This window comes from the organism of the source record quoted next, unplaced genomic scaffold, assembly GCF_019419815.1.
Source record: "Pyrus x bretschneideri cultivar Hongxiangsu unplaced genomic scaffold, Pyrus_bretschneideri_v1 Contig44, whole genome shotgun sequence".
Lineage (NCBI taxonomy): Eukaryota > Viridiplantae > Streptophyta > Magnoliopsida > Rosales > Rosaceae > Pyrus > Pyrus x bretschneideri.
This window is the reverse complement of record NW_025999768.1, coordinates 2,016,819-2,039,969: the sequence shown is the minus strand read 5'-3', so window position 1 is coordinate 2,039,969 and position 23,151 is coordinate 2,016,819. Positions and strand designations below refer to the sequence as shown.

The 23,151-nt window shown below is 37.8% G+C and overlaps 1 protein-coding gene and 1 long non-coding RNA gene across 2 annotated transcripts; one reads left to right on the top strand and one right to left on the bottom strand.

The window, feature by feature from the left end:
* Nucleotides 1-11,479: 11,479 nt before the first annotated feature.
* Nucleotides 11,480-13,578, bottom strand: LOC125469663. The gene is made up of 2 exons (XR_007251887.1): nt 13,522-13,578; nt 11,480-13,429 (listed from the first exon to the last, which is right to left on the bottom strand). It is a non-coding gene; the product is annotated as an uncharacterized LOC125469663 (long non-coding RNA).
* Nucleotides 13,295-21,896, top strand: LOC103960649 (disease resistance protein RPV1). The gene is given in 9 exon segments (XM_048567301.1): nt 13,295-13,434; nt 13,900-13,932; nt 15,136-15,346; nt 15,764-16,324; nt 18,284-19,382; nt 19,638-19,913; nt 20,036-20,074; nt 20,076-20,909; nt 21,022-21,896. Coding segments are annotated over 7 exon segments (3,354 nt in total). The 5' UTR covers nt 13,295-13,434; nt 13,900-13,932; nt 15,136-15,188; the 3' UTR covers nt 21,409-21,896.
* Nucleotides 21,897-23,151: the final 1,255 nt, after the last annotated feature.

Here is a 23,151-nt window from a genome sequence, read left to right as displayed (position 1 = left end):
CATTTCTCAAATATTGTAAATCTAAGTTAGGCTAATACATGAATTTGAAACTCCTTTGTGCAGAAAGGAGATATCTCATTACAAGCAACGCAATCCAACAAAACTTTAGTACTCTTAAAAGGATTATGTGGACTCTCAGCTCAAGTAAGTCCTCAGTTCCCATATACTTTTTATTGCTTGATGTCGAGGTGGTTTACATAGTTTTTAACCATTAGGTCACATAACTTTACATTTTCAATTATATTGTTTCTGATTGTTTATATAAATTTCTTTTTGTTCCCAGCAAGATGATGTCATGGTGTTGAATATAATTGAAGAAACTGTTTCTTTAATCTATTCATGGTGTGAGATTTTCAAAGTTGAAAACCACTTGTTTTCAAGATTTTTTGAAACAAATTAGCTTTGTAAAGTAACAAAACAAGGACATTTCAAGAGGAAATAAAATTGTCTGGTTTGCTGAGGAAGTTCTGTTTAGATTAATCTATGTTATGGTACACTTTGAAACCTAAGTTATGGATTCGTTTAGCAAATCTTAAATTATCAGTATACAGAAGAAAGATCTGTTACTTTTTACCAGTATGCAGAAGAAAACAAATCTATTAGTTTCAATTATTTTTTTTTTGTTGAACAAACGATATTATCTACCCTTTGGGCTAAGTCTTACAATTGATTAGTAATAATGTAATTCAAATTCTCCTTTGAAATATTTTTTTTTTTAGAACAAATAATATTATCTACACTAGAGGAAGGAGGTTGGACTAGCCTCACAATGGGCTAACAATAATGTCGAAAGTTAAAGATACATTTATTAGTTAAAAAAAAATAATCGCCTTTGAAAGCTTAAAGATATATTTATTAGTGCAAAATTATATACTACTGGAATGTTAGAGATCTCTAATTACACTAGATTTAACTTTGATAATCTAGTGTGAAAAAAAAATGATAATATTTCAAACATAATTATCCAAACAATCTTTAATTCCGTAACAACACGTGAGCATCACTTTCTAGAAAGTTAACTGAATGTGTTTCTTGTGTGGTCGTTGATACAGACAAAACTTAGCAGAAATTTGGTTTTCCCACCGTTCAAATGATTCAAGTTTTATTCTGCCACATTACACTTGCCCCATCTAAAGCTATGGCCTGGTTTGGTACTGAGGTGATTCTGAAAAATGCTGGTATCAAAAAAAGGTGGGAGCTGTTTTTGTGTTTGGTAAACATTCAGCTTTAGTTTTTTTTCATAGTTTTGGGTGAAAAAAAGCCAAAAACAAGAAGCTGAAAAACTCAGCTTTGAAAAACCGACTTTTTTTCACATCTGTTTCACATTAAAACTTTACCAAACATTATAATACTGTTTTTTTTCAAAAGCACTTTTACAAATAAGTTTACCAAACACTCTGCTGCTTTATTTCACAGCTGCTTATTCTCATATCACAGCAAAAGCAGTTTTTTTTCAAAGTATAGCAATACCAAATCAGCCCTATATATGGTCCACCCCATATACCTCCTTGAAATTCCTAAATAGTATATTAAAGCACCATTTAATAGTTAATACAACGATTTAGTAGATTATGATCTTAAGTTCAAATCTTGAAAATGACTTAATCATTTACCATCCATCTTGAATAATTGTTTTAATTATCCTTTCACATTTGGGTCTTTTTAAATTACTTTTGTTTATTATGTGTTATTGCTATCCTGCTTCAAAAATACTTTTAAATTTCAACCTAAAATAATGTATTATTGATACTTGAATAGCTTAATCACCGTCAAGAATCTTTTGGATGGTCTTTATCGTGTTTGTTTGTTTCCTCTTTTCCTCTCTCTTTCACTGCACCTTCCCGGCCTGCAGTGAAGAAAGATTAATTATTATGGACGCCTTTGTGGACTAAAGAAAGGTTGACTTGGCTTCGGTATTTCAGTAACATCGCTTCGAATACAAACAAAACCAGTGAACCACTCCCATTTTTTCAGTCGTGATCTGAAGCTCTGCAGTGCCATAACGGTGGATACCGCCATGACAGCCCAGGGAGCCTCCTTTTCATCCTCTTCCAAGTCTAAACTTTGGAATTACGACGTGTTCTTAAGCTTTAGAGGCGAAGACACGCGCATGGGCTTCACAGGCCACCTCCACAAGGCATTAAAAGACAAAAGGATACAAGGTCTTTATTGATGATGACAATCTAAAAATAGGGAAAGAAATAAAAGAGGAACTGTTGCGGGCTATCGAAGAGTCGAGGATCTCTATCATTGTCTTCTCAAAGAGGTATGCAGATTCGAGTTGGTGTCTTGACGAGCTGGTGAAGATCATGAAGTGCAAAGACGAACGGGGGCAATATGTTTTGCCAACATTCTATCATGTTGATCCTTCACATGTCAGGAAGCAGAACAGAGATTTTGCCGAAGCATTTAAGAATCACGAAAAGAGCATCTATGAAGAAAAAGATGGCGAGAAACGTGAAGCCAAACGAGAAAGAGTAAAACAGTGGAGAGAGGCTCTTACAAAAGCTGCAAATTTGTCTGGTCACCATCTTCAAACCATCGGCAATAGGTAATCATTCAGCTGCTTTTCATGATTTAACTTGGATTATTCAAATTAACATGATTAATTAATTAATACACCTTAATCTCTCATATAAAACCTAAACCATAATTGGAGTTTAATTAATAAACCTAACTTGTATATGTCAATGGACGACTTGGTTTCGTCACAAAATCAGAGTGTAGCTAGTTAGACCATCTCCCATAGAAAAGTATAAAAATCTGAAAGTAAAAAGATAATCTGATTTATTCAAATATTCATCTACAATAGAAGATTAGACTATAAATCTAAAAAGCCCACTAAGCCAAATAATAGCCGAAAGGCCAATGGGCTGGCTAACTCCAGCCCGTTTGATGGGCCAGCAGCCAGGCTTTATTAACGTTTCAAATCCTATGGTGGGATTTGAAGGCATCCAATTAAACTAAACGGCAAGCAAGTCTTCAATTAGCTAACCTGAAAGCGACACAAAAGCCACAAATACGTGATTAAATAGCTGCGTGTCCTCCTTAATTTTTTCAAATCACCAGGACCCTCATCCCATAATCCCAATTATTAATTTACTATCTTAAGATTGTGTTTCCTGCTTAATCAATGGGTTAATGGGTATTATTATCTCAAGAACCCACTCTCTGAGTAATTGAGTATGATTCCATGTCAAGAACAAATTAATCTCAAGCAAAGTTTCAAATCAAGGTTTCTGATCAACTTTGTTCGTTTAAATTCAATTGGGTAAATATATCTCAATTTCGAGAATATTTAATAAAATATGTTGCAATATCAAATAAATTTGAAAAATATTACAAACTTAAAATGTTGTCGTATTACTTAAAATCATGTCTGGATAATCTTATTTTAATATGGTAATTTAATTTAATTAATCAATAAATTTAAGAATAAACTTAAAAATAATAAATTATTGAGAGACTATGTTTAACCTTTTCAGTTGAAGATAATATATGAATATGACATGACACTGTTTATTAAAAATAATTTTATGCAGTGCTATAATTCTGAAAGAGACTATATTTAACCCATTTGGTGAAGATGCTCTTAGTATATAAGCTATACAGACTCTTTAAGAGGAGAGATCACCATTTTAACTTAAAAATGAGGATGATGCTCTCAGCCGTGGGGTCTCTTTTAATGAGATCGTGCGGCTGAAATTTAACATGCCTTTTTTCTTTTCTTTTTTTTTTTTCCATTTTTTCTCTCAACGGAGGAAGAAGGGCTGGCGAACAAGACGAATCGGAAACCCTGGTGTGTCATCTTTCAAATTCATATATCTTTTTCGGCGATTCGATAAGTGGATTCAATGATAAGAGGGTTCTTTTTCTTTCTAGTTTTATGTAGAAATGGGTTCAAGGAATTGGGATTTTGGCTTTTCCAGTTCAATTTTACGGACAATGGATTCAGTTTGAGTGTCCTTTTCCTTGATTCAATTTCGCAGTTCCTTTTCCTGTTTTTTTTTTTTTCTTTTTAATTCCAGTTTTGGAGATTGGGTTCAATAATAGGGGATTTTTTTTCTTTTAAAAGTCTGGTTATTCTCTAAATTTGATTCTAATTTGGACAGGAAAATTCAAAGACTACGATTACTAGGAAGACTAATTTTGTAGATAAAATTTGTAAATTAAATAACATAGAAATTAATAATTGAATTATTACTTAAGCGTTGATAAACATATTCATTTTCTATTGATGACACATCATTTAATTTAGTCTTCTTTCGTTACCCTTGTTTTCTCTTGCCCCCCTGTTCGTGTCATTCTTTCTCCCGTCGAAAGACAAAAAAGGAAAAAAAGCTTGTTAAATTTCAGCCGCACGATCTCATAAAAAGAGATCTGACGGCTGAGAGCATTATCCCCATTGGAGATCCCACTAGAGCCTATATAACTATATATATATATATATATATATATATATATATATATATTATAAAATCCACTAATGCTTGCAAATTCAATTTTAGGCGCGAAGCAATGCTTATTGAAGAAATTGTTGACAAGATTACTACAAATTGGTCTCCGAGCACAGACAAATTATATGTGGCTAAGTACCAAGTTGGAATCAATTCCTGCATACAAGATATTGCATACACGAATACGAAGCACACAGTGCTCATCACTAAGTTCTACGAAAGTGTAAGTTTCCGTTGTTTTCCATAATCTAGCTCAATTTCGTACTAGTTTGAATACTAAACTGAACATGTACAAAATCCAAAAAGTGAACAAGCAAACAAATCTCTAGCTTATTAAATTAAAACACAAGCTGAGCATTGAAAAGGCATCAAGAAGCAGAAAGTGTTAACCCAAGTCAATCTGCCGGTTCATCCACTCCATGATTTGATGCTCCACATGCAGTGCAGAATCCTAGTCGGCAAGCATGGGTGTATGTACCTTGGAAGAAGCATACAGCACGGCAAGCTGTATGTGCATGTACATGTGTGCTGTCAGAAGTCTTCCCATGCGTGCTTGGTTACTATTAAAGCATTTTCCCATGTGTGCTGTCAGAAGACAGCAGATGGTGCTGCTGCATGTGTGTGTGCTGTTATCTCGTAGTTTAATATGTAAAGGTGTATAGATGGTGCTGCAGCATGTGTGTGCATGCTGTCACTTACAGTTTAATTTGTAAAGTGTTGTTGTGGTGTATATATCAAAGCCTTCCCATAAGGCCTAAGATGAATATGAGATTTTGAATTTATAATTCAAATCAGAAATTCTATATGGTCTCTAGAGCCTTTTTTGTCTAACGACAAAGATCCTAACCTATTATTCTGTCCATCATCGCTTCCATGGCTGGAAACAATGTCCTTGCTATCAACCCTAACCCCCAAACCACCACCTTTCAACCTTTTTCCATTATCGTCAATATCAAACTTGATAGAACCAACTACCCACTGTGGTTGGCTCAAATTCTCCCTATTTTAAAAAGCCGGGACTTGATGGGGTATGTTGATGGCACCTTGGTGTGTCCCCCAAAACATGTTGCTGGTTTGACAACCGTGAATCCTTCGTACACAACGTGGGTGCAACAGGATCAAATGATCCTTAGCTGGATTAATGGATCTCTGACTGCGTTTGTCTTGTCTGTGGTGGCAAGCAAAAGAACTGCTCGAGCTACTTGGGAAGCTCTGGAGCAAAGATATGCATCCACGTCTCAGAATCGTATTTTGTTTCTAAGGAATGAATTGTTGCAGACCAAAAAAGGTGATCTCTCTGTGGCGGATTACCTTGATCGCATGAATGCGATTGCTGACAATCTTGCTCTTGCTGGGCAACCTGTGAGTGATGATGAACTGGTCCAGATTGTGTTGAATAATCTTGGACCAGCGTATGAGATGACTGTGAGCGCAGCACAAGCTCGTGACAACCCTATCACTTATCCTGCCCTTGAATCCTTGCTGCTGACAACAGAAAGGAGAATGGTGGAACACAATGTTCCGTTGGTTGAAGGAGCCACTGTTAATGCCTTCGTGGCTTCTCGAGGACGTGGGGGTGGCCGTTCTCGTGGTGGTGGACGTGGGAACTACTCACATCGTGGTGGTGCTCAACGAGGTCCCAATCCTCGCCATTACAATGCTTCGCAGAACAATCAAGGTACTGGCGAAAGGTTTGTTTCTTGTGGTGATAGAATTGTGTGTCAGATATGTGGTAAACCAGGTCATCCTGCGTTGGATTGCTACCAGCGCATGAACACTGCCTTTGAAGGCCGAATTCCGGCCAAACGACTCTCGGCCATGACTTCTTCACCAATTACTCTTAACAAACAGCAGAATGGTTCTTGGCTCCTAGACACAGGAGCCAATGCACATTTTCAGGTCAACGGGCCGAGGGCCCACTCCAATAACACCGATATTGTCCCCACTTAACCACCTGCACAATCCTCAGGTGTGGGGTTTTATCACAAAAGGCCTCGATCTTAGTTAGAAATGGGTATTTCTATTTAAAGCACTCTTCTCTTCTCCCTCTGTCCGATGTGGGACTGGGGGTTCCAACACTCCCCCGCACGTGAAACCCCACTTATGGGTCACACGTGAATTTCCACACATCGGCAACCACGTGGAGCCATGTCGGGACTCACCCAATCACGTGGGGCCAATGGGGACCCACCCAAACACGTGGCATCTTTGGCCTACGTGGACAATCACGCGGGGCCAACGGGGACCCACCCAATCACATGGCAGTACGGGCCCGCCTCCTGGCTCTGATACCATATAGAATTTCTGATTTGAATTATAACTTCAAAATCTCATGTTCATCTTAGGCCTTACGGGAAGGCTTTGATATATACACCACAACAACACTTTACAGATTAAACTGTAAGTGACAGCATGCACACACATGCTGCAGCACCATCTATACACCTTTACATATTAAACTACGAGATAACATCACACACACATGCAGCAGCACCATCTGCTGTCTTCTGACAGCACACATCTATACACCTTTACATATTAAACTACGAGATAACAGCACACACTCATGCAGCAGCACCATCTGCTGTCTTCTGACAGCACACATGGGAAAATGCTTTAACAGTAACCAAGCACGCATAGGAAGACTTCTGACAGCACACATGTACATGCACATACAGCTTGCCGTGCTGAATGCTTCTTCCAAGGTACATACACCCATGCTTGCCGACTAGGATTCTGCACTGCATGTGCAGCATCAAATCATGGAGTGGATGAACCGGCAGATTGACTTGGGTTAACAGCCCCCCGCAAGCGAACAGGTGGGGGAACAACTGGAAGCTTGGAGACAAGAAACTTAAATCGTGAAGAAGATAGGCCTTTAGTAAAAATGTCAGCAAGCTGGTCTTGAGAACACACATAACTTACTACGAGCTGTTTTCGAACCACCTTTTCACGAACATAATGGTAATCGACCTCCAAATGCTTAGTGCGCGAGTGGAAGACTGGATTGGACGCCAGGGCAATTGAGGAAATGTTGTCACACCAAATGATTGATGGAACCAAATTTAAATGAAGATCTTTGTAGAGAGACCTTAACCATGATAATTCAGCAGCAGTATAAGCTAATTGGCGATACTCCGCTTCTGCACTTGAACGTGAAACGGTCTTCTGCTTCTTTGAACTCCAGGAGACAAGATTAGAACCCAAATAAACACGAAAATCACCCGTAGAATGACGAGTATTAGGGTTGCCAGCGTAATCTGCATCCGAATAAGCTGTCAACGTAGCAGTTCCTGGTTGATACAGTAAGCCATGATTATATGTAGCCTTTAGATACCGAAGAATTCTCTTGACTGCCATCCAGTGTGTGTTTTTCGGGGAATGCATAAACTGGCACACTTGATTCACAGCGTAGGACAGATCAGGTCGTGTGATGGTGAGGTATTGGAGCGCCCCCACAACACTGCGATACATCTCTGGTTTGACGTAAGGATCGCCAATATGAGCACTCAGTTTCTGACCAGACGACACAGGAGTAGAAATAGGTTTGGCATCTGTGAATTTTGTGCAAGTGAGGAGATCCAGTGCATATTTAGACTGACAAAGATGCATGGCATCACCATTATACTTCACTTCAATGCCTAAGAAATAACTGAGCAGTCCTAAATCTTTCATTAGAAACAAACTACCAAGTTTCTGAATCAAATGAGCCACCTGGCGTGGATTATTCCCTGTTATAAGAATGTCGTCGACATAAATTAACAGAATAATATATATACCCTGCCTGTCAAACACAAAAAGGCTGTAATCACACGTAGATTCCTTAAACCCTAGTTGAAACAAGAAATCAGAGAACCGTTGAAACCAAGCCCTAAGCGCTTGTTTGAGACCATAAAGTGATCGATGTAGCTTACATACATGATGAGGAAACTGGTTGTCAATGAAGCCTGATGGTTGTCTCATGTAAACATGTTCATTTAAGTATCCATGCAAAAACGCATTCTACACATCAAGTTGGCGTACAGGCCACTTCTTTGACACAACAAGACTCAACACGAGTCGAATGGTGCTATGCTTTACCACAGGGCTGAAAGTTTCGGTGTAATCCACACCAGCTTTCTGAAGAAAACCATTGGCAACTAACCGAGCTTTATGTCTCTCAAGAGTGCCATCAGCGTGACGTTTAATTTTAAACACCCATTTGTTGGGTTGCACATTCATTGTAGAATTGTACGGAACTAAGCTCCAAGTTCCATTTCTTTGTAGTGCATTAAACTCCTGCGCTATAGCTTCTCTCCACGCCTGATGTTTGAATGCCTGACTGAAACAGGTAGACTCAACAAGAGAGTTATCAAGTGCAACATGCATAGCATATTTTGGATTTGGTTTGTGAACCCCTAATTTAGACCGTGTAGTCATAGAATGTCCAGTATCACTGGGGACAGTGGGTTGCACACGATGTTCAGTTACTAAAACTTGCTCATTTGATGATAGTTAGGGTCCTATAGATAGGTTAGGGTCTAAAGGTGGGTTGAGTTGTGATACAGGTTCAACCATGGATGGTGGATTAGTGGGTAATGGAAAGTTAGGTAAGATATGAGGGAAAAAATTGTTACCTTGTTCGTCGACACTGTCAAAAGGAGATGTGAGTCCCTTAAAAGGGAATGAGTCCTCGTCGAATAGAACATGGCGAGACAAATAAACTCGTCTTGTGGTCATGTCCAAGCATCTGTATCCTTGATGGTTCAAAGAATATCCAAGAAAAACACAGGACTTTGATTTTGGTTGTAACTTGTTTTGCGTGTATGGTGTTAGCAATGGAAAGCAACGGCAACCAAACACCTTCAAAATCTCATTTTCATCTTAGGCCTTACGGGAAGGCTTTGATATATACACCACAACAACACTTTACAGATTAAACTGTAAGTGACAGCATGCACACACATGCTGCAGCACCATCTATACACCTTTACATATTAAACTACGAGATAACAGCACACACACATGCAGCAGCACCATCTGTTGTCTTCTGACAGCACACATCTATACATCTTTACATATTAAACTACGAGATAACAGCACACACTCATGCAGCAGCACCATCTGCTGTCTTCTGACATCACACATGGGAAAATGCTTTAACAGTAACCAAGCACGCATGGGAAGACTTCTGACAGCACACATGTACATGCACATACAGCTTGCCGTGCTGTATGCTTCTTCCAAGGTACATACACCCATGCTTGCTGACTAGGATTCTGCACTGCATGTGGAGCATCAAATCATGGAGTGGATGAACCGGCACCCCCAGTCCCACATCGGACAGAGGAAGAAGAGAAGAGTGCTTTAAATAGAAATACCCCTCTCTAACTAATATCGAGGTCTTTTGTGATAAAACCCCACACCTGAGGATTGTGCAGGTGGTTAAGTGGGGACAGTATCGGTGTTGTTGGAGTGGGCCCTCGGCCCGTCGACCTGAAAATTTCTACATGGTATCAAAGCCAGGAGGCGGGCCCGTACTACCACGTGATTGGGTGGGTCCCCGTTGGCCCCGCGTGATTGTTCACGTAAGCCAAAGATGCCACGTGTTTGGGTGGGTCCCCATTGGCCCCACGTGATTGGGTGAGTCCCGACATGGCTCTACGTGGTTGCCGATGTGTGGAAATTCACGTGTGACCCATAAGTGGGGTCTCACGTGCGGGGGAGTGTTGGAACCCCCAGTCCCACATCGGACAGAGGAAGAAGAGAAGAGTGCTTTAAATAGAAATACCCCTCTCTAACTAATATCGAGGCATTTTGTGATAAAACCCCACACCTGAGGATTGTGCAGGTGGTTAAGTGGGGACAGTATCGGTGTTGTTGGAGTGGGCCCTCGGCCGGTCGACCTGATGGTTGTCTCATGTAAACATGTTCATTTAAGTATCCATGCAAAAACGCATTCTGCACATCAAGTTGGCGTACATGCCACTTCTTTGACACAGCAAGACTCAACACGAGTCGAATGGTGCTATGCTTTACCACATGGCTGAAAGTTTCGGTGTAATCCACACCAGCTTTCTGATGAAAACCATTGGCAACTAACCGAGCTTTATGTCTCTCAAGAGTGCCATCAGCGTGACGTTTAATTTTAAACACCCATTTGTTGGGTAGCACATTCATTGTAGAATTGTACGGAACTAAGCTCCAAGTTCCATTTCTTTGCAGTGCATTAAACTCCTGCGCCATAGCTTCTCTCCACGCCTGATGTTTGACTGCCTGACTGAAACAGGTAGGCTCAACAAGAGAGTTATCAAGTGCAACATGCATAGCATATTTTGGATTTGGTTTGTGAACCCCTAATTTAGACCGTGTAGTCATAGAATGTCCAGTATCACTGGGGACAGTGGGTTGCACACGATGTTCAGTTACTAAAACTTGCTCATTTGATGATAGTGAGGGTCCTATAGATAGGTTAGGGTCTAAAGGTGGGTTGAGTTGTGATACAGGTTCAACCATGGATGGTGGATTAGTGGGTAATGGAAAGTTAGGTAAGATATGAGGGAAAAAATTGTTACCTTGTTCGTCGACACTGTCAGAAGGAGATGTGAGTCCCTTAAAAGGGAATGAGTCCTCGTCGAATAGAACATGGCGAGACAAATAAACTCGTCTTGTGGTCATGTCCAAGCATCTGTATCCTTGATGGTTCAAAGAATATCCAAGAAAAACACAGGACTTTGATTTTGGTTGTAACTTGTTTTGCGTGTATGGTGTTAGCCATGGAAAGCAACGGCAACCAAACACCTTCAAAAACTCATAATTGGGTTTTCTTTGAAATAATTTCTCAAACGGAGATGTATCAAATAATACACGAGTAGGTAATCGATTTATTAGATATGTGGCAGTTGAGCATGCGTCAAACCAAAACGTAGTTGATATGAAAGATTGAGCAAGCATAACCATGGCAGTTTCGACAATATGTCGATGTTTTCGTTCAGCTAAACCATTTTGTTCAGGATGTTTAGGGCAAGAAAAACGCTGAGAAATACCATGAATATCAAGAAACCTTTGAAAAAAATGATTCTTATATTCACCACCTTCGTCACATTGAAGAGTGTTTATGGATTTGTTAAACATATTTTCAACTTTGGCTTTAAACTTCACAAATATCGCAAAAACTTCAGATTTTTGTTTCATGGAAAAAATCCATGAATATCGCGAATAATCATCCACAAACAACAAATAATAATGAAAACCTTCGTCAGGGATTGCCGGGGTATGAGAGTACTCCACAGCTGTGGCCGTCGTCAGGGATCATCGGGCATCAAAAGCCGTCGACGACTCAAACTCCTCGAAAAATCCTCCGTACTGCTTTTAGCAACGTCCCTTACCCAAGCCATTTGATAACAAAACAGAAAGGAGAGACCACAATTTTCTTTCTCTTTATCTATTTTCTCAGCAACCAAACAGAGGACAAGAAAAATTAACGAGAAATACAGAGAGGTGTGATTTACCTGGAGGACTTTGGGGCCGAGGAGGTGAGAGGACCTTAGGAGCGTATGCGGGTCGGGCATGGACCTGGCGGAGATGGATTTAAGGTTCATGTTGGTGAGCTCGGGTTCCATTGAGTTCACTACCGTACGCGTTTCGTCGGACAAGGCGGGGTGGATCAGGATCTTCTCCTCCACTTGTTCGAGGTTGCCGAAGCACCATCATCCGGTTCTTAGGGTTTCGATTGCGGTGTCGGAAGAGGCGCCGGAACTCCCCTCCATATTTTTGGTGCCAGTTTGCCGCGTAGTTTGATTTTGGGGGTTTTCCGAATTTTGCAAAAGGAAACGGGGGTCTCTCCTTTTCTCTTTGGAGGTATTTTCTAAGTAGAAAATTCTATGTGTTTCTTATATTTGAGATCCGTAGGCGACTAATATATATGAAAATTGAAATGATGTTTATCGTATGATTACATGAGTAATAGTTATTAAAATTGACAAAATTTTAGTGTTTATCGAATGACATGGTTTGTCTATTACTACACGTTTTGAATTTGATTGAATTTTAGTATACTTCGTGCTTAGAAAGTGATCTTAAAAATAAAAAGTTTGAATCATGATTATAACATTACGGAATGAGAAACAAAATAAAAAAGAAAGAGGGAGAAAATTTAAATATGAAAGTTGCTAGCATGTGTTCCAAAGAGAAAAGCTACAATTAATTGTTTCTACCATAATATTGAAAAGCAAATATGGCTTTTTCTTTAATGTGGATCTTTTGCAAAACTTGAATCTAGCCGTCCAGTGATCAGATAATGGCATCATGGTTTTCCACTGGAAACGTCCTTCCCTTGGTTTTTTTTCAAAAAACAGCTCCTACTTTTCCACCGTCCTATCACGTGTTGGTAGGGTTACAGGACCACTTTTGTTTTTCCGGGGCCTCAATTGAAGGTGCTTGCAGAAGACTCATCAATTTCCTTGTCTTCAAGGCTGCATTATTGGTTTCTTCTTTGTTGACCGCACTGTTTCAGTTTTTCTACAGTGGAATGCCCTTTTTGCCCTCGTTGGCCACGCGTTTTTCATTGTTAATCTTTGTGCCTTCTTGTTCGCTTTACCTTTTGCTTAATCTGTGCTTTCCGTGTCTTCCTTTCGCCCTCTGTTTTTCTTGAATCCTCCGTTGCTCTCGAATCTTTCGTTCCTTATTTCACAAAATATTCACCAAACAGATCCTGATTTTCGTTTCTTAAGGGATTTTGTTTGCGCTCTCCGTTTGAGGGAAGTTGTGTTCCTCTGTAAAGCTTGCTGTAGAACTAGGGTTCTGGGAGTTTTGTGGAAAGTCATAAAACTCGTTTCTAGGGTTCTTAAACTTGCAATTGGCGGGCCAAAACTTCATAGTATTTGTTTCTTTTGCCGTTTGGGATTCCGGAGTTGTCGCTGGATTTCTGGCGAATATGTAGCGCGGTATGGGAGCGGCTGTCTTCAGATCACTGTGAAACAAATTTTATTGAACTCAGGTACATTCTATAATAGCTGTATTTAAGTTTTTATTTTGTCAAGGCTTTCGTGCTTAAAAAGGCATTTTGCGTTTTGCGTTTTGCTACCTCAGTTCATCAATCTCAGATTTGGCAGCAATTGGAACACTACTGTTATTTTTTGGGTATGTTATATGTCCTTCCCTTAAATGGATATCATTTAGTGGAAGAACCCATATGTGGTGTTTACTTTTAGACAAGATGAGAAGATGTAAACTGTTAGAGCTCCGTACCATTTTTCAAGTTCTTTATTAATGTGAATATTATTTACCGAAACATGAACATGTCATGAAACTGTTTGTTACAAACCATTCATTACAATTTTGCACCAACTGTTTTTATTATGTTTAACAGTTTTAAAACCCAGAGCATGACTTTTTGCTAATAATCTAAAAAGATGGTCTTTCTAACATTTTTATTTTCTTTTTGCAACTGTATATGAACCAGCACTGGAGAGTTTTTCATCGTGTTCGAAGCAAGGTATGAAACGTCATACGTTATTATATAAATGTCATAATATAATTGGTTTGTCACTTGGAAAAACATTTCAACCCCTTATTTGAAACTCGTGTTTTTGGGATTCTGAAAAACTTCTCATAAAAGCGGACACATTAAGAGTATTATAAGCAAGTGGTACTAATTAATAAGTTATTCTGGAAGGATTAAACCCCAATTAATAAGAAAATTAAAAACAAATAAAGTAGCTATGACTAGCAAAGGCAAAGTGAAAGCGAAAGGTGGAATATTGGATTGGGATGTAAGTGGAGGACACGTAGGCGTTCTTGTATATATCTGAGTGCTCTGGCATTGCTCCATCCACCTTTTCCTTGCCCTGCCCGCCATGTGCCAAAACTATATCACTCTAACCCTACTTTCTCTACCTTTTATATTTCTACATGAAGATCGATCTGGTTCTACCGTTCTACTTTCAGTGTTGAATATGTTCAACCGCTTATAATTATTTTAAGAGTATTATAATGTATTATTTTATGTTAAAAATTGGAAGCATTTGAGATATAGCATGGTAGCAACCACATATAATAAATAAAGAATGATGCTAGATATACTACATTTGCAAACTAAATAATGTATCACAAATAAAAAATAAGTATGTTAATCAACAGTTAAGTAATAATCTAATTATTAATTTTCATGTCATTTAATTTACAATTTTTTACCTATAAATTTAGTTTTTTTAGCATTAGCCATAAACAAAAGTGATCGAATAAAAAAAAAAACTGAAATGTAAAAGGATAAAGGATATTTAAAAAAAGGGTAAATTATATTTGATCCCCTCAGGTTTAAAGTCGATTTCAATTCTTTACAACATCTGTAAAATATTTCAATTTCATATATTTACTTATCATTTTATTTCAATTTCATATATTTGTTATAAAATTTATTAAATAAACTGTTAAATGGTGACGTGACAAATAAAGAATCCTCATTTGTATTGACGACTGCCACATTTATGAAGCGTAACTAAACGCTTGATAAAAAAACTTAAAATAATTAATTTAAAAAAAATAAAAATAAAAAAAGCCAAAACCTAGTTTGTCTTCCCACCCCTTCTCCCCACCCGCAACCGTTTACTGCTTCCCTCAGGGCTACCTCGAGCAATCTTCCACCTCCTCCTCCTCCTTAAGATTGGAATTCCTAATTGGGTTTCTGAATTGTGAACAGGATAAAGCGTTCTGGGTTGGGTTCTCTGCGCTTTCTCTCGAAGCATTCGAATTATGGAGGGTTTGCAGAAGGTGATTGGGAAAATCCCAAAAGACCCCCCAAAATTGGGCTCCGCTTCAGCTTCCTTCGACCCTCACCGTGGGACTGAAGGTCTCGCCGCCGCTCTGTCTTCCTCCGATCAGTCTCGTATTTTGCTCAACAGACCCGCAAGGTGCTCTAAAGTTTCAGATATTTTAATGGTACTCTGTAAATTGGGGAGCGTTTCGTTTGGGATGGGAGGTTGTCTTTGAAATCTCAAATTGTAGGACTTTTTGCTCAGTGATTTCCGCAATCATGGTTTAGGGTTCCAGAGGCTTGGGTTTTGTGGGGTTTAGCTTTCAATGATTTTCCATAATCGATTTTTTCAGTCAAGATGAATGAGAGTGGGTGGCAATGTTTGGTGGGCTCTAACTTCGATTGTTTCTTCCCTCATTCACCTGGGACTTTCATATATTTTCTCTTGAGTCCATCAATTTCCTTTTCTTCAAGGCTGCCTCTTCTTGACAGAGAAAGGGAGGAGATTTCGCATAAATAGTCGTGAAGTAGTTGAAGAGTCCCTATCTCATCAATTTTTTTTTTTTTTTTCCAGTCGTGATATGAACAACTGCAATGCCATAACGGTCGATTCCGCCATGACAGCCCACGAAGTCTCCTCTTCATCCTCCTCCAAGTCAAAACTCTGGAATTACACTGTGTTTTTTAGCTTCAGCGGCGAAACGCGCAATGGCTTCACCGGCCACCTCCACGCGCAATTCAAAGACCGGGGATACCAGGCTTATATCGATGAGGACGATCTAAAAAGAACGAAAGAAATAAAAAAGGAACTGTACCAGGGAATTGAAGAGTCGAGGATCTCTATCATTGTCTTCTCAAAGATGTATGCAGATTCGAGTTGGTGTCTTGACGAGCTGGTTAAGATCATGGAGTGCAGAGACAAACTGGGGCGAGATGTTTTGCCAATATTCTATCATGTTGATCCTTCACATGTCAGGAAGCAAAATGGAGATTTTACCGAAGCATTTCAGAATCACGAAAAGGACATCCATGAAGAAAAAGATGGCAAGACACGTGAAAAGGTAAACCAGTGGAGAAGGGCTCTTACAGAAGCTGCAAATTTGTCTGGCTACCATCTTAAAATCACTGACAATAGGTAATCATTCACCTGCTTTTCAAGATCTGAAACATTATAGTGAATGACTTAATCTCTCATACAATTTGATCATGCTTAATTAATACACCTTAATCTCTCATATAAAACCAAACCGTAAATGGAGTTTAATTAATGAACGACTTTCGTTCTTTTAATTAATCACACACACATATATATAGGAATCCTTTAACAAGAGGGATCCTCATTTTTCTAAAAAAAGAGGACAGCCTTTTGATCATTGGATTTGACTTTAATGAAATTGTGTGGAATGTGATTTAATCTCAACCACACAATTTCATTAAAGTCAAGATTTAAAAAGAAAAATGAGGATCCCTCTTGTTAAAGGGTATATATATATGTATGTATGTACGTATGAAGGAAAGAAGGAAAGAAAATTGTTTATGTACTGCTGAGTAGGGACAATTTTTCGTCCTTTTATTCAAGTTAAACAAAAATTATCCGATTTCTTTTCTAATATTTTTGTAATCTTTGTTTTTTATATTTATTTTTTTTACAAAATTACGCCTGCGAATTTGGTTCAGTCAGATTTGAATTGTTTTTGTTTTAGGGGCTGTTACATCCAAATATTTTTTATGAAGTCTTGAGGTGCTAAAGTAATCTTCTGACATTCTAATATTAATTAATTAAAATATAATTAATAGAAAATTAGATTATAAGCCCTAAATAAGATCTATTTTTCGTTAAAGTTGAGTGTAAGATTAAATATACTGATTTTGGTTCTTTGACTTTATATATCACCTGAAATCTAGCTAATAATTATGAACTTTTGTTTTGCTTTATTTTGACTATTATAAATAGAGGATGTTTACTTAATGTGTATTCAATACTGGTAAAAAATTGCAATGTGTTAATGAATATCATGCATTTTTTTTCAAAAAAAAAAAAAAAAAAACTAACTTCATCACCGTGGAGAGACCCTCCTAAAAATATAGAAGAGACTTCCTCAAACAAAAAAAGAAAAAAAAAAAAATATATATATATATATATATATATAGAAGAGAAAGACTACCATAATGATCATGCTATACATATATTACATATATGTTTGCTCATATATATATATATATATATATCTGTGTGTGTGTGTGTGTGTGTGTGTACAATTTGTATATCTATTCATATGTACATAACTATATATTTATGTACTGATGTGCCTATACATCTGAATCTATGTGAATATGTGTATCTACATATATAATTATGTACCTTTATTAGTGTATATTGTTTATTATGTCTGCATATTAGTTCAATTTTTTGGTTTTTTGTGATTGTCTGTACAAATTTTCATATATAGTTTAATTCTCATTAACAAGATGTTTATAAAAATCTTCCATTTTAAATTGCTAAATTTGATTTGTAGAAATAAAAAATCATATTTTTAAGGCCTACTTGATGATTAAATTAGGAATTTTAGAAAGAAAATTTGAAAATAATAAAAGTGTGCAGGGGTATTTAATGTGACGTGATAATGAGTTTTAGAATCAGGGACTAAAGTTAGATTTATAAAAGTGTCCTAGTTATAATGAAAAAATAATCTTATTTAGGTCCTTAAGTCTAAATGCCCCTATAATTAACATGCTTAATTAATATTTTACAGAAGCCAAACATTTATTAGTGTGCTTAATTAATACACCTTAACCTCTCATTTTACACTCCCAACTTTCTATAATTAGAAAAAAAAATATACTTGTGAGAGAAGTATAGAATAAGTTTTTAAAGTGTTAATAACAGTTCCCTTAAATAATACAACTAACTTTTATAAATCAATGAATGACTGTTTCTTTTATTCAGTTCGGTCACAAAATCACATGCTAGTAGCAGCCTGGTAGTGTGTGTGTGTGTGTGTGTGTGTATGGAGGAAAGAAATTTGTTTATGTACTGATAGCTCCTACTTTGCCTTCATTGAGTCCCACTAATGCTTACGAATTCAATTTTCAGGCACGAAGCAACGGTTATAAGAGAAATTGTTGACAAGGTTATTACGAACTGGCTTTTAACCGTAAACATATTACCAGCGGCCAAGCACCAAGTTGGAATCGATTCTCGGATTAAAGATATTATCACTTATCTTTCAAGTGATGGATCAGATGATGTTCTCATGGTTGGAATTTGGGGGATGGGTGGATTGGGTAAAACAACATCTGCGAAAGCCATTTTTAACAAAATTCATCATAAGTTCCAGTTCAAATGTTTCCTTGCCAACGTTCACGACAATACAAGTAAACATGGTCTGACTTATTTGCAAGAAAAACTTATTTTTGACATCTTGAAACAGAAGTCTGAAATAAGCAGTGTTGATAAAGGTATCAGTCTGATAGAAGATCAATTTTCACATAGAAAGGTACTTCTCATCATAGACAACATAGATCGAGTGGAACAACTGAATGCAATAGCTGGAAATCACAAATGGTTTGGTCCTGGAAGTAGAATTATCATAACGACACGAGATGAACATTTACTAAAGCAAGGGAAAGTGAACAAGACATATCCGGCTCAGAAATTGAATAAAGAAGAAGCTCTAGAGCTCTTGAGTTGGCATGCCTTTGGAAATCGACAGCCTAGCGAAGGATTTCTTGAACTCTCAGAAAAGTTTGTTTCTTACTGTTATGGTTTGCCACTAGCCCTTGAAGTTGTAGGTTCTTTTTTGGTTAAAAGACCCATTGCAGAGTGGGAATGTGAATTGAAGAAATTGAAAACAACTCCTGAACGAAACATAATAGAAGCACTAAGAATAAGCTTTGAAGGGCTAGATGATACACAGAAGGCTATATTCCTTGACATATGTTGTTTCTTTATTGGAGAGGACAAGGACTATGTCGCAAAAGTATTAGATGAATGTGAATTTTTTGCGACAATAGGAATCAGTGTCCTTTGTGAACGATGTCTTGTAACTGTTGAACGCAACAAGTTGAATATGCATGATTTGCTTCGAGAAATGGCCAGAGTAATCATTTCTGAAAAATCTCCTCGTCAGCCTGAAAAATGGAGTAGGTTGTGGAATCCTCAAGATGTCACCCATGTATTAACAAAGAAATCTGTAAGTACATTCCCAATTTAATTTTGAATTAATGCATTGTACAAGAAAAGCATATATGTAACCGTGTGCGTATGTCTATTACACATTAAATAACATTCATGTGTAAATATGTGCGGTTGCACAAAGAATGTTAAACTAGCCAACAATAGTACTTTCATATATTCATCGTATGTGATTTTGCGTAATGAATAGTAATACAGGTAAACATATGCAAATAATCCGTTTCTTACCACTATAACCTTTTTCTGTTAACAGGGAACCGAAGAAGTTGAAGGACTTGCTCTACATTTCCCTAACAAGTCTAGTTGTTTCAGTACAGAAGCATTTGCCCATATGAATAAACTGAGACTGCTTCAACTCCGGAACGTAAAGCTCAATGGAGAATACAAACATCTTCCCAAAGAGTTAATATGGTTGAGGTGGAGAGGATGCCCTTTGGAGTCCATACCAGATGACTTTTTTAATCAAGATAAACTAGTATTTTTAGAGATGATTGGCAGCGGTCTGGTAAAAGTTTGGGAGGGTTCCAAGGTACAATCAATTACACAAAAAATGATGTTGTGTTTCTATTTTGCTTTTGGATTTCCTTCTCTTTTTCATGACATCTTCCTTTTGGATATTAATTTTAATTTTTCTTTGCTTTTCTGCAACAGTCGCTTCAGAACTTGAAAATCATTAATCTCACTGGTTCCGGGTTTCCTAATTAAATCACCGGACTTTTCGCAAGTCCCAAATCTTGAAGAGTTGATATTAGAAGGCTGTATAAGTTTGTTAGAAATTCACCCCTCCATTGGTAATCTTACAAGACTTTCTTTGGTGAACCTTGAATGGTGTAACAAGCTTGTTTCTCTTCCAAGGGATTTCTATAGGTTGAAATCTGTGGAGACTCTTCTTCTTAATGGTTGTTATCAATTCAGAGAACTGCATGAGGATTTACGGGAGATGGAATCATTGAGAGTACTTAGAGCAGATAAGACATCCATAAGTCAACTACCACATACCACAGTAAGATTGAAGAAACTCACTCATTTATCTATAATGGCAGCGCCTTGTGCTGAACGTTTTGGTGCTTACTGTATACCAACGGGCGCATTAAACGATGATGGAATCCCCAACCTTCGTATCATTCGTCACACAATGGGCGCATTAAACGATGATGGAATCCCCAAGGATCTTGGGAGTCTAAGTTCTTTACAATTTTTGGATCTTGGAGGGAATGATTTTCATACCCTACCAAGCTTCAGTGGTCTTTCAAAGCTTGAAACTCTACTGTTACGTAAATGCAAGTTTCTTCATACAATCCCCGACTTACCAACAAATTTGAAATTTCTGCATGCCAATAGTTGCCCTGCATTGGAAACAATGCCTAATTTTTCAGAAATGACAAATATGAGAGAACTGGATATAAGTGATTCACCCAAACTCATTGAGGTTCCAGGCCTGGATAAGTCATTAAACTCCATGACATCGATTCATATGATTAACTGCACCAGTCTCACAGCTGATTTTAAGAAGAAAATCCTACAGGTACCTCTCTTTCTCTCTCTCCCCCCTAAGTTAATTGCCTTCCTATCGATCGCATGCACACACAAACGCATATGTGCATGTATGTATATGACACTTGTTATTGTATATATAGGGATGGACTTCCTGCGGACTCGGTGGCATTTTCCTCCATTGGAGTTATGTTCCTGATTGGTTTGAGTTTGTCAATGATGGCAATAAAGTCAGTTTTGATATTCCCCCTAGTGATGATCATAATTTTGAAGGACTAGCTCTGTTCTGCATTTCCCAATGTTCTTTCACTATTGCCATTACTATTGTAAATAATACCAAGCATACTAAGTTGCGGGAGACCATCAGAAGATCATATCTGCGCAATTATCTTTGGCAGGGACATATATCGAACGATAAGCTCAATTTGCAAAGCGGGGATAAAGTTGATGTAATTTTTGGAGACAGGGATTATCCTGATAGAATGAAGAGAATAGGAGTTAATCTAGTATGGGACAAACCTATGAAGTAAAATATGCATGATTTGCATCGTGCTGTTTATGTTTTTGAGCCATATTCACCCCGGTTCTATGATGAGGCAGGACCAAGCCATGACGCATCTGATAATAATCATCCCAGTAATCAAACGTGAATTACTACAGATGACAGAATGGAAAAAGGCAAAAATTGTGAAGTGAAAGCATCACCTGTCTAGATTAAGTCTCACCAGATTGGTTCTATGGTGAGGCACGATCAAGGCGGTGATGCATCGTCATCATCAAGCTCATCCTCATCATCACATATCTGAGTTCTTGGTCTACAGATCACCGCTAGCTTCATCATCAGCAAGTCAATATTTCATATATCTTTCAGATTCTTGTGATTTTTCCAGTAAGTAATTGTTTTGAATTTTGAAGATATATGGCATTCAGAAACATTTCAGCATTACAAAAACCCATATAAGTTAAGCATCCAATGATTCGAGAAATACCATTCGAATTCGCAGAAATACTTGCCCTACAAATGCACCACACATTTTCTTGTCAAATGCATTTCTCATTTTACTCGCGTAACCATACTTAGTAGTAAACACTGGACATTACATAAACTAAGTTACTTGCAATTCAAGAAGGCCATACCTCCACTGTGAGATACATAGGCATCTGTCTCTTCTTCCTTAGAGTTTTCATCTGCAAGTCCAGCTTTGAATGGGGAAGCGTCATTCTTATTGTCCATAATAATTATTTTCTCACTTTCTTCACCCACAACATTTTTGGTCTGCATAAAAAGAACATTACTAAAGTTATATTTGTATGGCAGAAAAAAAAAAAAAAAAAAAAAAAAAAGGCACAAATTTTCTAAAAAGATTTTGGGACAAAGAAGACTTACAACTGATTTCGAAATATTCTGTATTTTCCACCAGGTTCTGCCTCACATGGCTGTCTCTGATCACCTTCTTAAGCTCTTCATTTCCACTCTTCAAAAACCCATCGGCAAAATGCCTCAGTTTTTCAAATTCCGTCACAGAAATGTGTTTTTTGTTCAAGTGAATCGTACTGTAAAGCTTCCAGCAACTTGCCAAGCATGACAAGAGAGCATGCAGATGAAGAGCTCCTTTCAACAAGTCTTTGGCAATGTCTTTCGGCTGCTGCCATTCGAACCTCATCCCTTTCGACTAGGAATCAATCATACGGCTCAGCTTCTGAGCTCCTCTGGACATGAGCTGAAAAGATGAAGGGATCTGATACTCCCCTGCGATCACAACATCCTTCTCTGCCTTGTGATCCAAACTTGGTTTTCGAGTTCTTCGACTTTCCATCTTCTGCTCTGTTTTCAGGGAACCACTTCGATTTTCTAGTCCACAATCAACAATTCCTTTTGGATCATCACAACATCTTTCTCTTCTTATTGTTACATACTCTAGATAAGATATATGGGCACTAGTGCAATCAAAGACCTTTTTCTAAGAAGAAGACAATTAAGCATCCAAGTTAAAGAAAATCAAACCCCTAGCTACACCAGCATCTGGATTTCCTTTCTCTAAGGATAGAAACTGTTCTTTACTAAATTCGGATTATCGCACCAAAATTTGTGTCGAGGATTAGATGAAGAGAGAAAATGGACTAGATACTTAGTCAGTAACGTCATACCCCAAGACCAATAGCTAATGCAAGTTAGAATGTACCAATCAAATAATGGGGTTTAAGGAATGCATTTCAGAATACTTCATACCAAAAATGTCGATTCCAAGTTGAGCATAGATTGGAGAGAAGAA